Source organism: Salvelinus namaycush, chromosome 25 (genome assembly GCF_016432855.1).
Source record: "Salvelinus namaycush isolate Seneca chromosome 25, SaNama_1.0, whole genome shotgun sequence".
Classification (NCBI taxonomy): domain Eukaryota; kingdom Metazoa; phylum Chordata; class Actinopteri; order Salmoniformes; family Salmonidae; genus Salvelinus; species Salvelinus namaycush.
In genome coordinates this window covers 38,862,138-38,888,529 of record NC_052331.1, presented here as the reverse complement: position 1 = coordinate 38,888,529, position 26,392 = coordinate 38,862,138, and the positions used below count along the sequence as shown (strand labels likewise).

Below are 26,392 nucleotides of genomic sequence, written 5' to 3'. Positions count from 1 at the left end.
AATAGCCCAAACAACTACCCTCTTCCCCTACTGTATTTATTTATTTTGCTCATTTGCACCCCAGTATTTCTACTCTGCACACTCATCTACTGTCAAATCTACCATTCCACTGTTTTAATTGCTATATTGTATTTACTTTGCCACCATGGCCTATTTATTGCCTGTACCTCCCTTATCTCACCTCATTTGCTCACATTGTATATAGACTTATTTTTCTACTGTATTATTGACTGTATGTTTGTTTTACTCCATGTGTAACTCTGTGTTGTTATATGTGTCGAACTGCTTTGCTTTATCTTGGCCAGGTCGCAGTTGTAAATGAGAACTTGTTCTCAACTTGCCTACCTGGTTAAATAAAGATGAAATAAATAAAAATTTAAAATAAATAGGTTTATTACTGGTGATGGTTATAGAACTCACCATTATGTTTTGTTTATCTACAAGCACTCATGTAGAAACTTCCTATGTACTGGTATCTATCGTCATTAATTTAATTTAGACTTACAAATGACCAAACCTGGTCTCAGGCTCGGTCTCCACAGAGTTGGGTAAAGCTGCTTTAAGTTATATTTAACTAGGCTAAATAAAGGTTAAATAAGAAATACAAAATATATATGTATAAAAAGATAGTAGATTTTGGGAGAGAGAGATTGAGTGAAGGAGAGAAAGAGTGAGGAGAGAGCGAGATGTGTTGTATTAGGGTCTTTCTATGAACAAGGGTACCAGTGAGGATTTCCTACACTGGACAACTTGTTACAGGTGTTGATAAGTCATATATATATGTATCTCTTCTTCACTTCCCCTTTTTCTTCTCCACACTATCTTTGCTCTCTCTTTCTTTCCATCCGTCAGGCTGATAGTCTGTAAGAAGGAGCGGATGCTGTTGAAGGGCTCCGGCTTCCACCTGGACCTGCTCATCATTGTGGCCATAGGTGGGGTTTCAGCCCTCTTCGGCCTGCCCTGGTTGGCCGCCGCCACCGTGCGCTCTGTCACCCACACCAATGCCCTTACCGTCATGAGCAAGGCGGTGGCCCCCGGCGATAAGCCCCGTATCCAGGAAGTGAAAGAGCAGAGGGTGACGGGCTTCTTCGTGGCTCTGTTCGTTGGTAGGCATGACCCCTCTAATTTAGGGACCAGGCTTAAATCGAGATTAGGGTTGCAAAATTCCAGAAACTTTCCCAAAATTCACAGGTTTTCCAAAAAAACTGTTTGGAGGATTCCGCAGGAATCAGGAGGGAATAAGCAGGGAGAGGATCCTCCAACTGAGAAACCTCCAACCAGGATTTCTGAAAGACCTGGGAAGTTTGGAAACGGTTCTGAAGTTTTGCCACCCGAGACACATGCCGGAATGTAAATGTGTGTTCATTTCCAAAGGAAAAACTCTCTTCTCATGTCTAGGTTTGTCCATTGTGATCGGAGATCTCCTGCGCCAAATTCCCATCGCCGTGCTCTTTGGGATTTTCCTCTACATGGGTGTCATGTCCCTCAACGGTATCCAGCTCACCGAGCGCATGCTGCTGCTGCTTATGCCCCCCAAGTATCATCCTGACCACACCTATGTCCGCAAGGTCAGTACCGCAAAACCCCAACCACGCCCCAACACCCAAATGCTGTGCTGCAGCAAAACTTTATTTCATACAACACTGGTTTTATCTTGTAAAAGTGAATTTGGGATCTAAAGGGAAGGATTCTACTGCTGCTATTGCTACTGCTACTACTATTACTACTGCTGTTACTATTGCTACTGCAACTACTACTGCTACTACTGCTACTACTGCTACTGCTACTACTGCTACTACTACTACTGCTACTACTACTACTACAACTGATACCACTACTACTACAACTGATACCACTACTACAACTGATACCACTACTACTACTACAACTGATACTACTACTATTACTACAACTGATACCACTACTACTACTACAACTGATACTACTACTACTACAACTGACACTACTACTACTACAACTGACACTACTACTACAACTGATACCACTACAACTGATACCACTACTGCAACTGATACTACTACTACTACAACTGATACCACTACTACTACAACTGATACCACTACTACAACTGATACTACTACTACAACTGACACCACTACTGCTACTGATACCACTACTACTACAACTGATACCACTACTACTACAACTGATACCACTACTACAACTGATACTACTACTACTACTGCTACTACTACTACTGCTGCTACTACTGCTACTACTGCTACTACTACTACTACTACTACAACTGATACCACTACAACTGATACCACTACAACTGATACTACTACTACTACTACTACTACAACTGATACCACTACTACTACTAAAACAACTGATACTACTACTACTACAACTGATACCACTACTACTACTACAACTGATACTACTACTACAACTGATACCACTACTACTACTACAACTGATACTACTACTACAACTGATACCACTACTACTACTACAACTGATACTACTACTACTACTACAACTGATACTACTACTACAACTGATACCACTACTACAACTGATACTACTACTACTACTACAACTGATACCACTACAACTGATACTACTACTACAACTGATACCACTACTACTACTACTACAACTGATACCACTACTGCTACTGCTACTACTACAACTGACACCACTACTACTACTACTACTACTACAACTGATACTACTACAACTGATACCACTACTGCTACTACAACTACAACTGATACTACTACTAGTACTACTACAACTGATACCACTACTACAACTGATACTATTACAACTACAACTGCTACTACTACTACAACTGATACTACTACTAGTACAACTGCTACTACTACTACAACTGATACTACTACTACTACAACTGATACCACTACTACAACTGATACTACTACTACTACAACTGATACTACAACTGATACCACTACTACTACTACAACTCCTCCTACTGATACTCTCATATGTGTGTGTTCCAGGTGAGGACCCTGCGGATGCACCTGTTCACAGCGATTCAGCTGGTGTGTCTTGCGGCTCTGTGGGCGGTCATGTCCACCGCGGCCTCGTTGGCCTTCCCCTTCGTTCTCATCCTCACCGTGCCCGTCAAATGGTTCCTGCTGCCCCGTATCTTCACCACACGCGAGATGCAGTGTGTAAGTCTAACCGCATGGATACACGCACACACACACAGTCTAGCACTGTTGCTTAAAGTAATTGGGGTTTTATTGGTTTTCTTATAGAGTTGGATGTTGCTTCGGGGGCCTTTGCCTGGGAAATAACCCTGGTCATAACCTTTACCCTTGACTTTTACACCTGGTCTCTCTTTGTGTCTTAGTTGGATGCAGACGACGCAGAACCTAAGTTTGATGAGAGGGAGGGACAGGATGAGTACACAGAGATGCACATGCCTGTATAATGATTGGTTGGGGCCAACGTGATGAACATCCTGCTGACCAATAGGCACCCAAGTCCTATACTCCAGGAAGTTGCTCCTAACCCACCAAATCCTTTGTTTGTTAACCTGATATTTTATAAATGCACCACTGATGGTTTGAACGGTTTTATTTGTATTTTATTGAATTATTTTTAAAAGTTTTTAGAGTCCCAACTCCCAAATCATGTTTTTTTTGGTCTGTTTTTACTATTTTGCTTTTCGAAAGGTGGATATATACTTCTAAATTGTTTTAGTCATTGTTACAATGTTGAATCCTGTTTTTATGTATCTTTAGGGTATTGTGGGGTATGTTTTAATTTCAGGTGGGAGTTGGATTTGCTATGTGTCAAAGTAAAGGATTGGTGTCCACATAAAAGCTGCTGTTTGCCATTGTAGTGTAAACCCCCCCTGAGAAGCCTATATTCAGCGCCTATTCAAGACTTCTGGTGATAGCAGATATGAATTATTTTCTGGTTTACAGTGTCTTCTGTTTGCTTCTGTGGTGGCGTTATCACATATGCTATGTGGCTATGGAAGTTGGTTATGATGATATACGGTCTGTTACAGTGTAATCAAGCACGCCAAAGAGTTCTGGTTGTGTCTCAGTAAGTTTGTTTTAGAATCGGGTACAGTGGGTAAGTGACTGAACGTTGTTGTCTTCTAGAGGACAGGGTCTGTTCAGGTGTGGGGGGGTGTTTACAGGGGTATGATACATTAAGAATAGGGGTGCCTACATCCATTATACCGTTGTTTAAAGAGCAACTGCCCCTAAAAACCAACTTCACATTTAGAAAACTTCCTATATGGCATCAGTATGAGTCAGAAACATTTATTCTACAGTCAAGATTTACTACAAAGTGTAAATAGGATCATTTTGGTCATGAAGTCAGTCTAGTACAAAACTGAGTTTTGCAAGACTTGTGGTCATGACTGCATCACAATGTAAATGAATGTTGGGTTTGTTTCAATCCTGCTGGCAGCCCACAAGCAATCATCAATTCCCGAGAGCAGCTGCACGTGACCCGGTCTTAATGCCTGTGGTAAATTTGGGCTGACTTTGGATATTCCTATGGGGCTAGTTAGGGACCATGGTAAATGACACAATGTATATGGGACATTATGTTAAAATTCCAATAGTTCCACATTTCAATGACTTAAAAATCTCAAACCAACTACAAATTGTAGAAATTCATATACAAATATTGAAAGCATTTAATGAGAACTAAAAGGTGTGCAACATTTACATCGTGTAATTTATTGACGGCCCCTAACTAGCCCCGGAGATAGGCTATCCAAAGTCAAACCAATTTTGTCACTGTCGCACACCAGCCAGCTGAAGCTAATTTGCTAAATAAGTCTTCCTACCTGTGAACACACACACACACACACACGAGACACCCACGTCAGACCACACCCCAAAACCAACTTGAGGTTTAAATTCAGTCTTGGCAGCTAGTATTTCTTACGGAACCTAATGTAAAATGAGGCCAAATTAGGAAGTGCAGTTACCCTTTAAAAGCAGCCCTCATTCAAACAGATTCATTACTTGCAATTTAATGAATACAGGCCTAGCAATAAAGTAGCACTACAGTACCCCTGGTATATATTTGGGATGGTACACGGCGGAAGTCTTCATTTGGCAATCTTTGCCTCAGGAAGTTAATGTGTCCAAATTGTTTCCCCCTATCCTGTAGGACTGACAAACACTGTATATTTTTTGAAGAGCACATACTGAAAGTGACTTTCGACCGACCCTTTGCTGCTTAGATCTCACCACTGTGCTTTTTCCAAACATGTTTAAAGATGTTTGGTCCCATTACATAAATCGTCCATCATACCTGTATACACTACATACCACTTTTAAGTGAGTCACTTGATTCTCACTGCCATGCACTCCTACCGTAGTCATGTAGTCTTTACCTCTCCACCCATGTCTCTTGACTCCATTTAACTGTAGTAAATGCCTACTATGTATTTTGTATATGGAACCTTGTCTTGTTCCAGAGTATGATTATGGCCTTCCATGCTTTATCTACATATGACGACCAGCTATGTGATTGTGCCTGAAAGAGTTAAAGCGACATTCACTACAAATCGGCGTGATCTGAAAACACCAATGTGAAAATGCAATCAGTTATTAAGCCAACTGAGCTTTTGGGAGGGAAATCACATGACGTTTCAATTGTGTACTACAGTTTTGAGTATGATTATGGCTTTAATGTACAGTCACCAAAAAGTCGGGAGACATTCTATTCCATACAAATTAAGGCATTTGTAAGTATGTATGCACATCAATTTACTTGGGGCCCAGTAGTTACTCATGTCTATAAACCCAATAAGGCTAGTCCATTCATAACTGCTGTTTCCATCTTAAAATGTCACTGAATGTGTTGTAACAACACATGCAGCCATAATCAAAGTTATTGATATTATGTTTACTTTTTACCACATTAAAGTTAAACCACATGCAATACAGTTCTTTGCAAGTATTCCAAAAGTAATGCAGTAGGAATACTGTGTCTCATTGAATCACTGCAAATGAAGAGCACTGGATGCCTTGTATGTGTTTGTTATCATGTGGTCCTCCCCCCCCCCCCCCCCCCCCCCCTAAAAAAATTGCCTCTGTTGCAGATTTGCTAGCATCCAGAAATATGCTAAAATATTAACTCATGTTCTCTCACATTGTATTATTCTTTTTTTTTTTTAACTGCAAATATTATAGCATTTTATATTTCAAATCTATTGTTGACATGCAGGGATGTAGAAATGAGATTGAGAAGTAAAGAAGAAATAAAATATATTATACAAGTATATCCATATATTTTCGTAGGACTCAATCATGGTTCAAGTGCTTTCGGGCTTTAGCTACATTGCAATATGTTAAAAATAAACAATCTTCCTTGCTCTAGCCTTGCCAAGTTTGTAGAATTAGAGCTTTAGCTGATTGTAAATGTTATTTTTTTTTTATATATATATATGTACAAATAAATGAAGCTTAATAAACTGAAACAGATGTGTGTAAAAGTTGTTTTTTCTTTACAATTTTCAAGGCGGGCAGCAGGTAGCCTAGTGGTTAGAGCGTAGGGCCAGTAACTGAAAGGTTGTTGGATTGAATCCCTGAGCTGATAAGGTAAAAATCGGTTACTGTTCCCTGGTAGGCTGTCTTAACTGACTTGCCTAGTAAAACAAAAAGAAAGGATGTGTCTGTCCCTGTACAAAAGTGTTTGTAAAGGTGTTAAGGCAGATACCTGAACATTTAAAGTGGATATATGTATTTTATATTCATTTAACTAGGCAAGTCAGTCGAGGACAAATTCTTATTTACAATGACAGCCTACACCGGCCAACGCTGGGCCAATTGTACGCCGCCCTATGAGACTCCCAATCACTGACGGTTGTGATACAGCCTGTATATATAGACTATACATTATGTATTGTACACATTCTTCTTGTCATAACCATACATGATGTATCACCTAAACTCCCATAAAGGAAATGTGTATCAGTCACTGCTTGCATGTGAAAGTTTGAAATAAAAAGTATAATGAGTGTATGGCAAATAAAACGGGATGATCATAGAAAGAATAGGTTCATCATCTTTAATTACATTGCCTACTGCTGGGTACCGCTACATGTAGGCCTATAAATTGCTCAAATCACCAGCTCAGCTTTTTCACGTGACACACCACAGGCCACAGCCTATCCTGATAGGTCTACAGTTGTGCCGCGTTCATATAATGTCGGAAACTCGGACATGTCTGAATTGCATACTCGTAGTATGATATAGGTACCTGCGTTTCCCACTTGGGAAGTATCAGAACCGACCAATTGGAAGCTCTGCGCTAAAAACTGATTTTAATTTGAACTCAGAAGTCCCGAGTTTCCAACATGACGTGAACGCGGCCTTATTATTACATTCCAGTTTCAAATAGATGAGGAATTGCAGTGAAGGGCCGTCTCCTCCTTTTCTCGTCTATTGGCCAGTTTCACTTAATTCCACAGCAGTGAAATGTGCGTGACGGCTGTGTTGTTAGCCCACATGAAAGGGAGACAGGGAAAAGTAAAGTATGTCCGCGGCCTATTGTCATTTCAGATTATGGATAGGCATTAGCAAACAAGAGTTTAGATATTTGCAGGACACATTGCTTGCTAGTGCTACAGTAGAGCTACACTACCTGAACGTTTCATTTATTTCCTCATGCGTTTCGATTCCGAGCCTTGGATGAAACTAGTTATTGTCCATCCCTGGATCTCTCAAATCACACTGTAGTTCGTTTTCTGAGGCCCTGTAATTCCTGGAAACCTGTGGATAGGGTAGGCTAATCGGTTTAGCACTTCATGGACACTGCTAAAATGAAGGGGGTGGCGGATAAATGTCTAGCTAGAATTAAGTATATTATTTAATAATCTCTTGATAATCTCTATAAGAATGAAAGACAGTCATGAATTGTCTACAATTTTTTAAATTGATAAATTGTGTAAACTAAATGCGCTATTCATTAAAGATAAATTACAGCATCACGACCAAGCTATTTCTTATGAAATACTGCCGTATGTTTTTAGTTTCAGCCTCCGCCTTTGTCTCCTTCTTTCTCGCATGTTTTTACTTGGAGTTCCTCCCCCTGCGGCGCTGGGCGGAGTTTCATACCGAACAAGACGCTCCTTTTGTCGGATCCGTTCCGACCTGACTCCCCGGGGTTTACGGCTGAAAAAACGACACTTAAAACAGCCCTAAAATAATTAAACACGAATACCTTGATTTGTAGTAACAACGCTGGTTTCTAACTGCCACGAAAGGTGAGTGAAAAGTTGTGTTTTGATGGCGTTAAACGCGATTTTTAAGTCGTGTCTCCCCGAGTCTTTATAACATTCATGGCGGCTCTGCAGTGAGAGCTTTGGGGCGAAAGCAAGCAGATGCGTTCGCTCGCGTATCTGTTTTTCATCAAGTTCTAGCTTTATAAGCATTTCTGAACTTTTCACTTACTGCTTTTGGTAGTTATAGAACCACATTGACAGTTAAATGCAATCTCCTCCAAATTATAACATTTAAAAAACGACTTTTCACAAATTTACGATTTAGACTATGCTACAAAATGCACGTGCACTATACACATCCAGTCTGCTAATAGTGCATTGAGTCTACAGTGGTTTTCTTGTCAATTTACTTAGTGTAACATATAGAAAAATGTGTTTGGTAGCCAGTTTTCATGCCAGCGGAAGCTGCGTTTTGACTCCTGCCTGAATAAGGGCGCCATTACTGGGGTAGCAGGCAAAGAACGGTCGGTGTTCCCAAGACAAACTTAGAAGGCTTTAGCCTTGATTCAAAATAGAAAGACATTAAAATAGTAATGCCACGGCCCCTCGAAATATGTGAATGCAGACTGATGAGCGTAGCATTTTATGTTTTCATAGTTTTAGGCTGTGAAATACTCACAGGATTGTTATCGGTAGATGTATAGATGGATGCGACAATTTTTTTATGCAATGTAACGTTAGGCCTATTTTCTTTAAGTTTGCAATCTGTTTTTCCCGAAGTTTGACCTTGTGAGCGGGCCACGATGACACTACACCGAGAAAGCGACGCCTCGGTCGGGTGCACAGCTGCGCCACAGCTTGGGGGAAGCGGGCGGGGGCAGGCGCGCATTTTCTGGCAGTTCGATTCAGCCCTCCGCCACGGAATGTTCAAGCGTTCTATTCCCTTGTCTAGAACGCTCCCTTCATCCTATAAATTTAGGCCTATTATCTAGCCTAGGATATTTTAAGGGGTTTCGTATCACCCCATGTGGGAAAGGGGAAAATACCTTAATTTAAAAAAATACGTAGGCTACATTTGTTGTTTGAGACAGTTGTGGATGTATTTATGTAGCCTTGTCAAGTAGCCTAGGCTAAGACTAATTGGATAAGGCACAACTGTCAGATTGTTCAGCGGCAGGAGTGGTGTTTTGACCGGTACCTGGTGACGTTTTGCGGCCGAGCGTTCCCCAATGTTGACACTTTTTCACAAATATGCACTCAAACCTGAAAACAAATGTTTGATTTAGGTCTAATCGTGTAACTTAATCATTGGGCTATGCCTTAACTATACGTAGGGTTTTAAGTTGCCTGGTGTAATATCTATCGACCGACACAGTCGCGGTTAGTTAGCCTATCTAGGCTATGCAGTTCAGGGGTATAGGCCTGATGAAAAGAAGCTGAAAAGGCCAACGGCTGCCGCGGAACTATGCGCCCCCGAGATGACTGAATCCCCTTTGCGTCCCACTTGGTACAGGGACCGTGCGTTTCTCAAATGATGCATTATTCATTTTCATAACATACCGCAAAAATTAATAAAGAACGGTTGCATATAGCGCTCATTTGGACTATATTAGCCTACAGTAAATAGCCTATAGGCCTAGGCTATTATAAGCGCCTTGACGCGCTCCTGTCTACCGGGTGACAGGCGAGGGGTTGGCAGGCACACAGCACTTGCGTCTCATGTCCGGAGTCGAGACCGAGGCTTCGAATTTGGAAACGCCCGTGTTTGGATTGCTGGGCTCAGCACTAACTCACATTTTTAAAGATACTCTGTTCTAGGTTATTTCAACGCTTATTTTAAGCTGTAGCATTTTATCAATTGCTCAGTTGACAAGCAAAAACTTCAGCTTGCTCTCACCGCGCCATCACTTCGGTAAGCTATCCAACACAGTGAAAGGTCAGCTGCGCTTGGCTCGCTTTGATAATAACGTTCCGAAAAGCAGCAATCTCCAAACGAATTAATATGATGTATCCATTCGGCTGTCGTTCAAAAACAACACGACGAAACAATAAATTGATCGGTCCTCTCGGTAAATCGTATTGTGTGCCACTCTTTCCAGAAGTACACGATGTTCCCTCATATGGGGAAAGGATGGGTAGACTTGGGCGGAGCATCCGCATGACCGACTTTTCCTGTATCAGAAATACACGTGTCGCTATTTTGTGTTAAAAGTGTAGCTTTTGAAAACTTATTTGTGCATTTCCTATTTGTTACCCTACTTGTAGTGAAGACGTTTGACCTTGAGTGTAAAGGTGCTTTGTCAGCTGAGTAATTGTCAGTACGCGCAACTTCTCCAGATCAACTAATTTAGTCGTGGATGGAACCATAAAATTACATTAGAACACCTGGATGGAACGTCATGAGTCAGTTCTTGAACTGTAGATACATTCTCGTGTAGATACATATCTTTACGCATATATTGGACTTGGGGAGTTTTTAGCATAGACTGTAGCTCAAAGACAATTATCTCCTTGCTATTTCCACTTTTAGCCATAGTTAATTTGTTTATAATAGGAGTTTTTTTTTTCTAAAGTCGGGACAGACAGTACCCTAAATATTTGATGCATTTGTGGTTCTCCAGAATCTCTAGAAAGCCGGGTCAGTTGAGCTGCCCACAGACGCTGCACCATGAACGGCAGCAGCAGTGTGTCCTCTGCCTCCCAGACCATCCAGATCAAAACAGAACCAGGTGGGGGTACATAACCAAAACCACCCCTTCATCAACCACAAGATGTAGTATTTCTTCTAATTTTGTGGATCCTTCCATTATGTGTGTCCCAATTGGATGTAAATGTATGATTTCTTGGTGTATTCTTGCCTTTTTAAAGTTGTATAGGTGGTAGCCTAGGGGTTTCTCAGTCAGGATAATTGAGGTGTTAAATTCTGGTTTATTGAAAGATCAGTTTTTTTTTTGTTGACATTTTACTTAGATTTGTCTGACAGTTGTTTATCTATTCTGGGGTCAGCTTGAGGTTTATTGTGTCTAATAAAAAAAGGCAAAACAAAACAACACACCTGCTCTTTGATGTTGCTTGATGGATGTGTGTGCGGTTGTGTGATTGTCTATGCTCCAGTTGTGGATACATGGAGTAAGGAGGACTGCCTCACTCTTTTGGAGAGAATTCGGAGCCTGTTGCCTGATGGTGATGCCATGAAATACAAGACCACCGAGTCCCACTTTGACTGGGAGAAGGTCTGCTTCGGAGGCTTCACCGGCGACATGTGCAAACAGAAGTGGGCGAAGGTGTCCACCGAGGTTAGCCAATTACAAGTCACAATTTTAGCCAATCACAACAGCTGAAAAATCTATTTTCTGTTTTGAATCTGTGGAGGGAAGTGTCACAAATTACAGAAAGCAATGTCTGTAGCCTCTTTTTCTACTGGAAATATCTTACTGTTGCGAAATTAAACACGGCACCATGAAAAAAAAATGTTTACAACATAATTTCAGGTTAGGCCTTAATCCATTTAATACTATGTGTTCAGGTGCGGAAGTTTAGGACTATGACCGAGCTCATAGTTGATGCCATTGAGTTTGTGAAGAACCCATACAAAGGGAAGAAATTGAAGGTAAGCAATCAGGTTTTACTTTGTACCCATGAAATGTCACAAAATGCTAGGGTTATACTTGTCAAGCTCACGTCTTCTACCATACAAATGACCATTGTTTTGTTTTCCACCCTTTTAGACACACCCAGACTTCCCAAAGAAACCCCTTACACCGTATTTCCGGTTCTTCATGGAGAAGCGAGCCAAGTATGCCAAGATCCACCCGGAGATGAGCAACCTTGACCTCACCAAGATTCTGTCCAAGAAATACAAGGAACTCCCAGAAAAGAAAAAGGTGATGGTCAAGTCTACCATGCCGTTTCATTATGCCTTTGGGATAATCTTTATTTAATTCAAAGGCAGAGCCCAAATCTGTACATAACATTACTGTATAGAAAACAGAGAGTTGTTTGTGACTAGACAACTACCTGAACCAATTACTTACTTTTCTTGCTTCTGAATTGATAGCTTTCTCTTCTTCAATTAAAAAAATTAATAATTGAACCTTTTATTTAACTAGGCAAGTCAGTTAAGAACAAACTCTTATGTACAATGACGGCCAAACCCGGATGACGCTGGGCCAATTGGGCGCCACCCTATGGGACTCCCAATCACGGCCGGATGCGATACAGCCTGGATGTATCACATGGGAGTAATTCTGTTAGTTTTTCAGTTAATAACTAATTGAGTGAGGGTTATTCTCTGTTACCCAACAGCAAAAGTACATCACAGAGTTTCAGCGAGAGAAGGAGTCCTTTGAGAAAAATATGGCCCGATTCAAGTGAGTGGCATTTTCTGTCTCGTTGAAGCCAGCCTTCAGTGGCCAAATTAGCTTAATCTGCTGAATAACAAGCAACACTTTCCAAAAACTGACACATTTTCCTTAAAAAGAACCCAAGTGATCACTTTCCTCTATCTGTTGGTTGAAAGGGTATACCACCCATATACAGCTGCCTTAACGTCTTTGCTCTTGTTACCCAGAGAGGACTACCCGGAGTTGATAGAGGAAAGAAAGAAGTCGGACCTCCCTGAGAAGCCCAAGACGCCCCAGCAGCTGTGGTACAACCACGAGAAGAAGACATACATGAAGCTCCACCCTGATGTGAGTTTGTACAGTGGAACCCGCCCAGCTAAGTCTGGGATTTCACGAAATGAAACTGTCAAGTGTTGTGCTTCCTTGAATTTACCCTAAAAAAAAGAAAATGTCCCCTTTTGGAATTCTTTGTGGTGAATGATGAATGGCATTCCTTTCTCTGGGGTTACCAGGTGAGCCAGAAGGAGCTGAAGGAAGCTCTGAGGAGACAGTGGTCCCAGCTGTCAGACAAGAAGAGACTTAAGTGGATCAGCAAGGCCCTGGAGCTGCAGAAAGACTATGCGGTAAGAGGTTTGGTGTGAAGGGGTGCCGGAGTTCAGAGGATTCGTACATTTTCAAAAGGATAGCGCCTCAAGACACAACTCGGTAATCCTCTACAATTTCCCCCCCCTGGTAGAAGAAACAAGCAAATTTGCCACTTTGTATGTGATATACACTGCCTAGAGAGTAAGGCTGCGTTTACAAGTTTCATTAATTGGTCTTTTGTTCAATCAGATCAGCTCTGAAAAAGATCTGATGTGATTGGTCAAAAGACCAATTATTGGAAAGTAGATCAGAATTGGTCTGCCTGTGTAAACGCAGCCTTGCAAGCACATTCTAAATAAATAGAATACCCTTTTTGTGGAAGTACTGCACAATTAAAAACATTTTTTTTTTAAATTAAAGGCTTGATGAGGAGAAAATGTCTCAATTTTTTATTGTCACCCAAAAAGTTTGAATCCATGGTTATCTCTACAGGGTTGTATGAGAGTCTACCAAGAGGCCCATCCAGACGCTGAAGAGCACGTCAAGTCCGTCCTCACCAAAGCCGAGCGGCAGCTCAAGGACAAGTTCGACGGCAGGCCAACCAAACCACCGCCGTAAGTTGCTTGATCGGAGTCGCACAATATTCTTTCAATAAAATAATATAAGTGGAGAGGGACTGAGGTGGGGCTCACACCCCCATGATCATCATGATCTAGTATCAGCAGAGATACCAGACTTTGGCACAGCCTCTTGACAGTTCTGAAAAGACCAAAGGGTATTTTTGCCCTTAGGCATTTTTCCCCCCAGAGATTTATGGATTGGAGATCCTTATGCAAACAGTAGCTCTTGGTTTCTCAGTGACAACATCTGTTGAGTTTTTTTTTAAAGATCTTTGTCGTTGAATTCTATAGCGCTGAACTAGGTTCTTGGCTTTTTTGGTCTTCAGGAACGGTTACTCCCTATACTGTGCCGAGCTGATGGTGAACATGAAGGATGTTCCCAGTACGGAGCGTATGGTGCTGTGCAGTAAGCAGTGGAAGGTGATGACGCAGAAGGAGAAGGACATGTTTCAGAAACGTTGCGAGCAGGTCAGTCTTGTTCAGCTCCGTTCAAAGGGGGAAATGCAATGAATCACCAGTATTTTCTCTATGTCGTAGACCGGTCCAGCACAGCATCCTTAATAGGTGCTTTAATTATTTTGGCCTCTATAGGTTTCAATATGTAATGTGAAGGTTTGAAAGGGTTTTGGTTTGGTGAGCCATGATGAAAGTTTTTTTATTTTTGTCATTCACCAATCGTATCAATGCTCTTTCACCCCTGTGCTGGTGTGTCTCACTACAGAAAAAGAAGCAGTACGAAATTGACCTACAGAGGTTTCTCGAGGTAAGTAGAACTGAATATACCCATAGTACTGTAGTACATATCACACTACACATTCTTGGCTGACCTGAGTTTTAGTAGTGGAAGTCTGGCAGCCTACATGTCAGTTCTCTTTCTCCAGAGTCTCCCGGAGGAGGAGAGGGACCGAGTGATGACGGAGGAGAAGCTGGGTGGCTCGCGGCTGGGCATGGGGGGTGTTGGCAGCCCTCACAGATCCAAGTCCCCGTCCGCCAAGGTGGGTCTCACAAAACTACAACAGGTATGTCACCACCCTTTCAGCCACAAGGTGGGCTTTCTGTTAGGTTACAGTGTAGCTGGGCTATGGCTTTCTGTTAGGTAGGGCTGTGGTAGTCGTGAAATTTTGTCAGCCGGTGATTGTCAAGCAAATAACTGCCAGTCAAGGTAATTGACCATTAATTAACATAAACACATTTAGCATCTCCTGGCTTCCATACAAGCCACAGGTGTAGACCTTTGGAACTTCTACATTTTTAAAAGTCTAATAAATAAATGTAATATAGCCTACCCCATCACAATAAATCCACTATTTATTTTAGAAAGGTCTAAAGAAATGTAGTCAATTAGCATACTCTGAGTTGTCCTTATGTTAGGCCCTGATATGGCTGTGGGCTACACTAGTTCATTTAGCATGCAAGATTTGCTTAGAATTCCATGGAATTATTTTATAGTATGAAGAATACAATTGAACATAAAGTAAAGTAGAAACTATATTTTCTCCAAACTATTTCAGAGGGAGTGCACACATGTCTATTTTGTTGAGCGGTTAACAAAGAAACAGGTCCTCCTATATGCTTAATTTAGAGTTATTTATGCAACTTCAGTTGTGATATGTTTTGATTTTCTTGGACAGGCTGCACACATTTTATCAGTCTCTTATAAAAAATTTCACAAGCGCTTGATAATGCCTCGAATTTCGCGGCAGCATCACCCTAGTGTGGTCGTAATGCCCTCTAAAATCCATGCCTTTTGCGGCCAGTGGTCATTGTGCTGCATGATGCGATTCTAATGACGATGTAAAAAATAAAGTTGGATGAAAGGCATATGCTGGGTATCAATCACAAGCGATAATATTGTCACCCATCAGACTATTCTTCATTTAATCTGGTCTTTACATAAACTTAATGTGTGAAATTAGTTTTGATTTAGGTGCATGATAATGGTCCATTCGGTCTCAGAACCGGGGCAGGAGAAAAAAATACATGTAATCGTTGCACTTAAATAGCGAATGGAGGACGCTTTTCCTGTGGTTCATTTTCATCCCAGCCAGGTAGGCTACACTCCTGTTGTAAAACAAAGTGATGTGCTTAATATTAGGATAGTTGATAAAAAAATATTGTAGGTCTAGCCTATAGAAAGCTGATGGGGTACTCCTCTTTTTAGTAGAGGCCATCATTATGTTTTCTCACGCAATTGCATAGCCTATAGAAATGTTGTGCAACATGAGCTCATGGGCTCACATGAAGTGTTTAATTCGATTTTTGATTACATTTGTATTGATGTCAGAGTGATTAGAGGGACAATAGAGTGCTGAGTACCAGGCAGTTAGAAAGTTTGGTAGGCTACTAATGACAATCAGCAGCTTGGAGAAACCTAATTACCGTGACTAAACGGCCATGTGAAATTTGACTGCGGTCAAGACTGGTGACAGCCGCTGTGGCGGTAATACAGTCATCGTAACAGCCCTACTGTTAGGTTACAGTGAAGGTGGGCTATGTCTTTCTGTTAGGTTACAGTGAAGGTGGGCTATGTCTTGCTAAGCTACAGTGAAAGTTTGGCACCTGGTCAGTCACTGGGAAGGTTTTCTAACTATTTCATATGTTGGGTCAACATCACATTTTATTGGTCAGATTTAGCAGATGTTATTGTGGGTGTAGTAGATGTTTGAGCTATGTCACCTGTTAAGATTTTACGTTTAAAGGTATACTAGGTACACAATGTATATGCCACCTGCATTGACACCAGGTCTGTCTCTGTATGGGATTCCTTCAGGAGCGCTGTCGCGAAGCTGAGCAGGGGCACTGGGTACACTCCGGCCTGACGGCGAAAGAGAAGCGCGATGGCAAGAAGAGGACCAAACTCCCTGAGACACCCAAGACTGCCGAGGAGATGTGGCAACAAGGCGTCGTAGGAGACTACCTGGCCAAGTTCAGGGTGAGAAAGAGGGACTATTATGATTGTATCTTAATTAATTTAGGGCCATATTCATTTTTATAGTTCTCTATCTGGTTTTAGTGTTTCACATTTAGATTGAAGTAGTTGTTTTCTAACAACTCAACAAACCATATTCTTTTACAAACACTGTATACTGTGGCGGATCAAATTAAATTGGCTCGTGGGCCAGTTGTGGTGCGCAGACCACCGGTTGAAGTCCCATGCTGTACAGCATCTAGGAATGCACTTTTTAATCCGTACAGTACTAAAGTGAAAAATAAAAAAACTTATGTGTTCCATGTCTTCTGGTTACAGAGTGACCGTAAGAAGACCCAGAGTGCCATGGAGTCAGCCTGGAAGGCCATGGAGAAGAAGGAGAAGATCCCTTGGATCAAAAAGGCGGCTGAAGACCAGAAGCGATACGAGGTTCAGTACCGGCCCGTGGTCAGTGACCAGACGTTTTGACCGCTGTCTTCTCCAGTTGTGCTGAAGAAATGTCAAAATGTTGGTCGCCCTCCCCACCTTCTGCTCCTCCCCATTCCTGTGTCCCCCACCCTCCTCCAAGCCACCTCCTCCCCATTCCTTCCTGCCCCCTACCCTCCTCCCCATTCCTACCCTCCTCCAAGCCACCTCTCCTTCCCCACCCCTACCCTCTTCCAAGCCACCCCTCCTCCCCATTCCTCCCCTCCTCCAAGCCACCTCTCCTTCCCGCCCCCTACCCTCTTCCAAGCCACCCCTCTTCCCCATCCCTCCACGTAAAAATCATCTGTCCTCGGTTGCAACACTCACTACCGAGTTCCAAACTGCCTCTGGAAGCAACGTCAGCACAAGAAGTGTTCATTGGGAGCTTCATGAAATGGGTTTTCATGGCGACGCAGCCGCGCGCACACACGCCTAAGATCACCATGTGCAATGCCAAGAGTCGGCTGGGGTGGTGTAAAGCCTAAGATCACCATGTGCAATGCCAAGAGTGGGCTGGGGTGGTGTAAAGCCTAAGATCACCATGTGCAATGCCAAGAGTCGGCTGGGGTGGTGTAAAGCCTAAGATCACCATGTGCAATGCCAAGAGTCGGCTGGGGTGGTGTAAAGCTCGCCGCCATTGGACTCTGGAGCAGTGGATACGCCTTCTCTGGAGTGATGAATCATGCTTCACCATCTGGCAGTCCGACGGACTAATCTGGGTTTGGCGGATGCCAGGAGAACGCTACCTGCCCCAATGCATAGTGTCCACTGTAAAGTTTGGTGAAGGAGGAATAATGGTCTGGGGCTGTTTTTTCATGGTTTGTGCTAGGCCCCAGTGAAGGGAAATCTTAACAATACAGCATACAATGACATTCTAGATGATTCTGTGCATCCAACTTTTTGGCAACAGTTTGGGGAAGGCCCTTTCCTGTTTCAGCATGACAATGCCCCTGTGCACAAACGAGGTCCATACAGAAATGGTTTGTCGAGATCAGTGTAGAAAAACTTGACTGGCCTGCACAGAGCCCTGACCTCAACCCCATCGAACACCTTTAGGATGAATTGGAATGCCGACTGCGAGCCAGGCCTAATCGCCTGACCTCACTAATGCTCTTGTGGCTGAATGGAAGCAAGTCCCCACAACAATGTTCCAACATCTAGTGGAAAGCCTTCCCAGAAGAGTGGAGGCTGTTATAGCAACAAAGAGGGGGGGGGGGGGGGGGGCGGCGGCAACTCCATATTAATGCCCATGATTTTGGAATGAGATGTTTGAGCAGGTGTCCACATACTTTCGGTCATGTAGTGTGTGTTTGTTCGGTGTTGGAATATGTAATGTTTGTGTATATAATGAGGATCTAATCAACAGTCCCTCTGTTTTTGATGTGTGTAATTTTCATGAGCCATATACCATTACCCATATGTTTTGACATGGGTTAAATATGGCAAGTACTTCCAAATACTTGATCGTCACTTGATTTAAATTTGCCCTATAAAATGGAATCCTTTTGAAAGTATTTGACATGTACAGTACACCCAGGTCTGATGCGTTGTTGTTGTGTGTGGTGAACTGTACTTGTCCTGCAGAGGGAATTGTTAGAGATGAGAACAGCCCAGGCAGGAGCAGGCCAGAGGAAACCCAAGTTTGAAGGGGAGCCCAGGAAGCCACCTGTGTGAGTAACTACACAATGACCCTGGAGTGTTATTGATGTTACTGGTCTATTTTTGTCATATGGCGTCTTTGTTTATCCTGGCCCATATTATTTATTTATCTTTTCACTTTGCTCCATCCTATTATCTATGTCTCTGCCCCCCCCCCACCCCCCTCCAAATGTCCTCTGCCCCCCCGCCCCCTCCAAATGTCCTCTGCTTTACACCGCCCTAAATGTCCTCTGCTTTCCTTTGCTCATTTTTCATGTATTTGTTCACCACCTTAATCGGACACGTTAAGCCTAGAAGATCCTAGGCTATTTACTACTACCATTTGTGTTGCTAACTGTTAGTATGAATGTATACATTTTATTTAGATGGGCCTATGCCATTAGTTTGCTCATGGCTTGCAGTTTATATTGACTGCTATGTGGGTATAATTAAACCTCTGTCTCTGTGTGTGCAGGAGTGGCTACCAGATGTTCTCCCAGGAGTTGCTGACCAATGGCGAGCTGAATCACTTCAGCCTGAAGGAGCGGATGGTGGAGATCGGCAAGCGCTGGCACAAGCTCAGCCAGAGTCACAAGGACAAGTACAAGAAGTTGGTGGAGGAACTGCAGATTGAGTACAAGGCCGAGCTGGAGGCCTGGGTCAAGGTAAGGGCCATAGGTAAAATCATTTATTTCTTAGGCACCTTTCTGAAATGTGGACACCCAATGTCGCTTGCCTCAAAATAATCAAATAAACATTTAAAATATCAAACGCGTCACAGAAGGAGACAGTGGTACACAAGGCGCGTACTCCGAACCTATGCATTGTATTCGTTAAAAAAGCATTAAATAGTTAAATAATAGATACAATGTTAGCGACAGCACCTTTTGGAAGAAATCAGTCTTGTAATTTCTTCTCCCTTTCTGTCTGTCTGTCCCCTTCAGTCTCTCTCTCCCCAGGAGCGAGCGGTTTATAAAGAGTTCTCCACCACGGTGAGTTTCACGCTGTCAAATACGCATGGTGTTGTGTTCTTGACACTGACTCAACGCAGCACTTCATATTACAATGCCCTTCACACTCATGCTATATGTTTTATTCTACATTCACATCCCATGGCTATAGGTACTCTTTTCTCTGTAGCTGGAGTTCTTAAAACCTGACACCAAATACATTTGTCAATTTAAATTGGCTTTATCTGACTTTGTAGCCTGATATGACTGACTTAGTGAATATCTGTATTCACAAGCTGGCATCCAGCATAACTGCATATAAACTCAGCAAAAAATAGAAACGTCCTCTCACTGTCAACTGCGTTTATTTTCAGAAAAGTTAACACGTGTATGAACATAACAAGATTCAACAACTGAGACATAACCTGAACAAGTTCCACGGACATGTGACTAACAGAAATTGAATAATGTGTCCCTGAACAAAGGGGGGGGGGGTCAAAATCAAAAGTAAGTCAGTATCTGGTGTGGCCACCAGCTGCATTAAGTACTGCAGTGCATCTCCTCCTCATGGACTGCACCAGATTTGCCAGTTATTGCTGTGAGATGTTACCCCACTCTTCCACAAAAGGCATCTGCTAGTTCCTGGACATTTCTGGGGGGAATGGCCCTAGCCCTCACCCTCTGATCCAACAGGTCCCAGATGTGCTCAATGGGATTGAGATCCGGGCTCTTGACTGTCCAAGGCAGAACACTGACATTCCTGTCTTGCAGGAAATGACACACAGAACGAGCAGTATGGCTGGTGGCATTGTCATGCTGGAGGGTCATGTCAGGATGAGCCTGCAGGAAGGGTACCACATGAGGGAGGAGGATGTCTTCCCTGTAACGCACAGAGTTGAGATTGTCTGCAATGACAACAAGCTCAGTCCGATGATGCTGTGACACACCGCCCCAGACCATGATGGACCCTCCACCTCCAAATCGATCCCGCTCCAGAGTACAGGCCTTGGTGTAAAGCTCATTCCTTCGACGATAAACGCAAATCCGACCATCACCCCTGGTGAGACAAAACCGCGACTCGTCAGTGAAGAGCACTTTTTTCCAGTACTGTCTGGTGCAGCGACGGTGGGTTTGTGCCCATAGGTGACGTTGTTGCCGGTGATGTCTGGTGAGGACCGGCCTTACAACAGACCTACAAGCCCTCAGTCCAGCCTCTCAACCTATTGCGGACAGTCTGAGCACTGAGGGAGGGATTGTGCGTTCCTGGTGTAACTCGGGCAGTTGTTGTTGCCATCCTGTACCTGTCCTGCTCTGATGTACCGATCCTGTACAGCTGTTGTTACACGTGGTCTGCCACTGCGAGGACGATCAGCAGTCCGTCCTGTAGCACGGTCTTAGGCGTCTCACAGTACAGACATTGCAATTTATTGCCCTGGCCACATCTGTAGTCCTCATGCCTCCTTGCAGCATGCCTAAGGCACGTTCACGCAGATGAGCAGGGACCCTGGGCAGCTTTCTTTTGGTGTTTTTCAGAGTCAGTAGAAAGGCCTCTTTAGTGTCCTAAGTTTTTATAACTGTGACCTTAATTGCCTACCGTCAGTAAGCTGTTAGTGTCTTAACAACCGTTCCACAGGTGCATGTTCATTAATTGTTTATGGTTCATTGAACAAGCATGGGAAACGGTGTTTAAACCCTTTACAATTAAGATATGTGGATTTTTACAAATTACTTTGAAAGACAGGGTCCTGTTTCTTTTTTTGCTGAGTTTACATGGAAACAGAACATCATCCTATTAACATCTAGCTACTAATCATCAATGCTTTGAGCTTGATTGTGTGCTGGTCTTATACCCCTCCATCTTTCCATCCCCCTGCCCATTATCCCTCCCTCATTCCCTCTCCACCTCACCCCCCCCCCCTTCATGCAGAAACGGCGGAGCACCACCAAGGCGCGGGGGGGCCCGGGGGCTAAGGTTCGCGTGACTGCAGTGAAGGGGAAGGCGGTAGGTGCCAGAGCCGCAGCAGCAGGGGTCGGGGGGGGCAAGCGGGCCATGGCGTACCGGGCCAAGGTAACCGTGCCGTTCTCGCCGGACTGCTTCCCTTTCTCACACACAGACGGAGACACACAGGCATGCACTCAATCCAGACACACACACTAATGCACTCTGATTTTGAAGTGGTGGCATGGATGTGGGCGCTGTGTGTGTGGTCCTGACATTTTTACGGTGATTTTACGTCTAACGTGCTTATGTTCGTTTTAACCTGTTATGTCCGGGTGGTTGTCTTATGTGTGTGTCCTATAATTGTGTATTCCATGTGCTGTTGTAAGCAAGGGTTGGAACCGGTTCATGGAAAATAATGAAATAATTTGAGGAACAGAACCGAAAGTAATCTATCCTGTTCCGGAACTAAACTGTTATTTTAGAACCAGTTAATAACATTAGTTGACGTTCCGGGAGAAGAATGGATTCACTTTATCAATGCTAGTTAACGATACTATAGTTATCACGTTTCACATTGGATTTATTAACTACAAAAAAGTAAGATGCTTTTAATTCTAGTGCTGCTCTGCACACACACACACAAGCTTGTTAGTTAGCGAACGTTTGCTCTGGTCCAACGTTAAACCAACTTTGAATGTCTTTGAACTTTCAAGTTCCTCCATAGAAGCCACTCCTCCGTAGGTATAATTCTGTGGGCCTAATTCAGATAATGCACGTCATAACAAGATACCTAGCGCTTCAAGGCAGCACAATGTGTTTCTTTCATTGTGATTAAACCATGCTGTTACGGCAAAATGCTATTTCCCGACTTTCCTATACCGATTTTAAATCGCATACCCGCTCCACAGCAAGCAGCTCTGTCCTCACTGATTGGTGAAGTAATTTAATGTCAGTTTGAAATGTACATATCAATCTATACTTACAGTACCAGTCAAAAGTTTGGACACCTACTCATTCAAGGGTTTTTCTTTACTATTTTCTACGTTGTAGAATAATAGTGACGACATCAACTATGAAATAACACATATGGAATCATGTAGTAACCAAAAGTGTTAAACAAATCTAAATATACTTGAGATTCTTCAAAGTAGCCACGCTTTGCACATTCTTGGCATTCTTTCAACCACCTTCACCTGGAATGCTTTTCCAACAGTCTTGAAGGAGTTCCCACATATGCTGAGCACTTGTTGGCTGCTTTTCCTCCACTCTGCGGTCCAAACCATCTTTATTGGGTTGAGGTTGGGTGATTATGGAGGCCAGGTCATCTGATGCAGCACTCCATCACTGTCCTTCTCAGTCAAATGCCCCAAGCAAGTCTCTTCATCTTATTGGTGTCCTTTTAGTAGTGGTTTATTTGCAGCAATTTGCCATAATATGGACTGTTCTTGTAGTAATATGGACTTGGTCTTTTACCAGAGAGCAATCATCTGTATACCACCCCTACCTTGTCACAACACAACTGATTGGCTCAAACGCATTAAGAAGAAAATAAATTCCACAAATTAAGGCACACCTGTTAATTGAAATGCATTCCTGGTGACTACCTCATGAAGCTGGTTGAGAGAATGCAAAGTTGGCAAAGGGTGGCTGCTTCGAAGAATCTCAAATATATTTTGATTTGTTTAATTTTTTTTTGGTTACTACATGATGCCATATGTGTTATTTCATAGTTTTGATGTCTTGACTATTATTCTACAATGTAGAAAATAGTAAAAAAAAAAAGAGGAAAAACCTTTGCATAAGTAGGTGTGACTGGTACTGAATGTATATTCCGATTTTCTGATTTCGAACGGGTTCAGAACTTTATTTTGCTGGTTGGAAGAGTGGAATGGAATAATGGTTCTCGTTCAGAATGATTGGAGAATGAAGGTTCCAACCTCTGGTTATGTAGCGCCTTCAGAAAATATTCAGACCCCTTGACTTCATCCACATTTTGTTACTTTACAGCCTTATTCTAAAATGGATTGAATTGTTCCCCCCCCCCTCAGTCTACACACAATAATGACAAAGCAAGTTATTTTTGCTAATTTATTAACCACCCTGGAAATATGACATTTACTAAAGTATTCAGACCCTTTAGTCAGTACTTTGTTGACGCAGCGATTACAGCCTCGAGTCTTCTTGGGTATGATGCTACAAGCTTGGCACACCTGTATTTGGAGAGTTTCTCCCATTTCTTCTCTGCAGATCCTCTGAAGCTCTGTCAAGTTGAATGGGAAGCGTCGTTGCTCAGCTATTTTCAGGTCTCTCCAGAGATGTTTGATCGGGTTCAAGCCCAGGCTCTGGCAGGGCCAATCAAGGACATTCAGCCACTCCTGCGTTGTCTTGACTGTGTGCTTAGGGTTGTCCTGTTGGAAGGTGAATCTTCGCCCCAGAAGTCCTGAGTGCTCGGGAGCAGGTTTTCAGCAAGGAATCCTCTGTATCCCATCTTTCTGGTTGGTGGCTGGTTGGTGGAGTGCTGCAGAGATGGTTGTCCTTCTGGAAGATTCTCCCATCTCCACAGAGGAACTCTAGAGCTCTGTCAGAGTGACCATCAGGTTCACCTCCCTGACCTAGGCCCTTCTCCCCCGATTGCTCAGTTTGGCCAGGCGGCCAGCTCTAGGAAGAGTCTTGGTGGTTCCCGACTTATTCCTTTTAATAATGATGGTCGTTCTATTCTTAGGGACCTTCAATGCCTCAAAACAATTTCGGTACCCTTCACACAATCCTGTCTCGGAGCTCTATGGACAATTCCTTCGACCTCATGGCTTGGTTTTTGCTCTGAGATGCACTGTCAACTGCAGACAGGTGTGCCTTTCCAAATCATGTTTAATCAATTGAATTGACCACAGGTGGACTCCAATCAAGTTGTAGAAATGGAATGAATGGAAACGGGATGCACCTGAGCTCAATTTCGAGTCTCATAGTAAAGGGACTGTATACTTATGTAAATAAGGTATGTTTTTTTAATTTAATACATTTGCCAAAATTTCTAAACCTGTTTTCGCTTTGTCATTATTGGGTATTGTGTGTAGATTGAGGGGATTAAAAAAAATCTATTTTAGAATAAGGCTGTAACGTAACAATGTAAGGAAGGGGTCTGAACACTTTCCGAATGCACAACGTTCTGTAAATGGGTGAGTCTGCAGTAGAGGCGTGACCCTGTGCTCTACAGCAGGATACGTCCGACTCAGACGACGATGACAAGACGGACTCGTCAGACTCCGACGACGACGAAGAATCATCCGGCAGCTCCGACAGCGAAGATGATGTGAGTTTTCCAAGCCAGGGGTCATCCGCACTATGCTTTAGTGTAGACTTGGGTCAAATACATTAAGCAAAAATATTCAAAAGTATTTGAGGTCTGCTTAATTTACCTCGTGTACATCTGATCAGTTCCATTGTACTGGGCAAACCACATCAAAAGCTGCACAAGTAATTTGACCCAGCTGTTGTCCTGTCCCTGTCCTCTAGAATGACCCAGCTGTTCTCTTGTCCTCTACAATGACCCAGCTGTCCTGTCCCTGTCCTCTAGAATGACCCAGCTGTCTTGTCCCTGTCCTCTAGAATGACCCAGCTGTTCTCTTGTCCTCTAGAATGACCCAGCTGTTGTCCTGTCCCTGTCCTCTAGAATGACCCAGCTGTTGTCCTGTCCCTGTTCTCTAGAATGACCCAGCTGTTCTGTCTCTGTTCTCTAGAATGACGATGACCATGATGATGACGACCAATCTGAGGGCTCCAGCAGCTCTTCCTCAGAGGACAGCAGTGACTCAGACACAGACTAGCCCCCCCCCCCCCCCAAAAGAGGAGGGTCTGTGCGGGACACGCTTCCTCGTGAGTCAGGAGCAGTCATGGTGGCGTCATCAAAACGCTTGCACGTTGGCTCCTCCCACCTCTTTCTCACAAGGAGAAATGAGAGACAGAGAATAAATAAACGGAGGAGTCTTGCTCCACCTCCAGTTGTTGACCCGGAGGACTTTTATTCAAACGGGACGAGTTCTCTTTTACAGGGCTTTGTTACGTGTTCAATTTTTTTTTTTTTTGCCTTTATATAGGTGTTATTATGAACTTGTTGCAACATTTTCATTCTTTTTTAAACTTTGAGAAAGACATTTTAAACTTAAGCCGATGAGTTTTTTTTTTAACAAGTCTGACTTGGAGGGGCATATTGAGGAGTTTGCCGTTTTTTTGTCCATGGGTCTCTGACAGTCCGTGCAGAGGGAGGACCGTTGCTGCTTTCCCTCCATTGAAACATCTGGTCAAACCCTCCAATAAAATGCACTTTTTTCTCTTGTATTCTGTGTGATTTCAATCATTTTGATTTATTTTGTACTTGATATCATTTAATGTAAGAGAGGTATGCTCAGCTCTGTCACATATGGTGTTGTGCAACCAAAATGGCAGCCTATTTCATATTTTTATGAAGGGATGATCCACTCAGAATACAGCCATTTTTTTTTTTCAATGACCTTGGCTGTAATCAATTCCCCAATACCTGTATGTATTTTGCTTAGTTTAGCAACGTATTCCTTTCTGAAGAATGTGTCTGCATAAGATTTGAGGTCTCTATTGCAGTTAAGGCCACTTCTGAATTCTGTCAGTGATTTCACTCAACAGCTTTCCATTTCAAGACTTTATACAAATCAAATTTAAATGATAATTTTGTTGTCTTTGTGAA

At 42.9% G+C, this 26,392-nt stretch overlaps 2 protein-coding genes across 6 annotated transcripts in view; both read left to right on the top strand.

Annotated features, from left to right (window-relative positions):
- LOC120019936 (anion exchange protein 2-like) overlaps positions 1-6,034 on the top strand; it is a 38,788-nt gene extending 32,754 nt beyond the window's left edge. The window contains exons 19-22 of the mRNA XM_038963347.1: positions 853-1,106; positions 1,399-1,568; positions 2,994-3,167; positions 3,350-6,034. Coding sequence (XP_038819275.1) covers positions 853-1,106; positions 1,399-1,568; positions 2,994-3,167; positions 3,350-3,430 — 679 coding nt within the window. The 3' untranslated portion in view covers positions 3,431-6,034. The remainder of the gene's footprint in view (positions 1-852; positions 1,107-1,398; positions 1,569-2,993; positions 3,168-3,349) is intronic.
- A 1,437-nt stretch (positions 6,035-7,471) lies between these two features.
- Positions 7,472-26,010, top strand: LOC120020708 (nucleolar transcription factor 1-A-like). Of its 5 annotated transcripts, none has more exons than XM_038964426.1 (20): positions 7,472-7,762; positions 10,825-10,932; positions 11,318-11,499; positions 11,730-11,813; positions 11,932-12,087; positions 12,509-12,573; positions 12,774-12,894; positions 13,059-13,169; positions 13,624-13,745; positions 14,078-14,219; positions 14,473-14,514; positions 14,633-14,770; positions 16,522-16,683; positions 16,999-17,127; positions 18,730-18,815; positions 19,259-19,448; positions 19,728-19,775; positions 21,661-21,801; positions 24,890-24,985; positions 25,413-26,010. In XM_038964426.1, the coding sequence occupies exons 2-20, from the start codon at positions 10,872-10,874 to the stop codon at positions 25,497-25,499; spliced, it is 2,163 nt and encodes a 720-aa protein (XP_038820354.1). In that variant the 5' UTR covers positions 7,472-7,762; positions 10,825-10,871; the 3' UTR covers positions 25,500-26,010. The 5 variants fall into 5 exon arrangements, with proteins under 5 accessions (XP_038820354.1, XP_038820356.1, XP_038820355.1 ...); XM_038964428.1 differs by having other exon boundaries at positions 7,472-8,245; positions 14,633-14,746; XM_038964427.1 differs by having other exon boundaries at positions 7,472-8,245; positions 16,999-17,109.
- Positions 26,011-26,392: the final 382 nt, after the last annotated feature.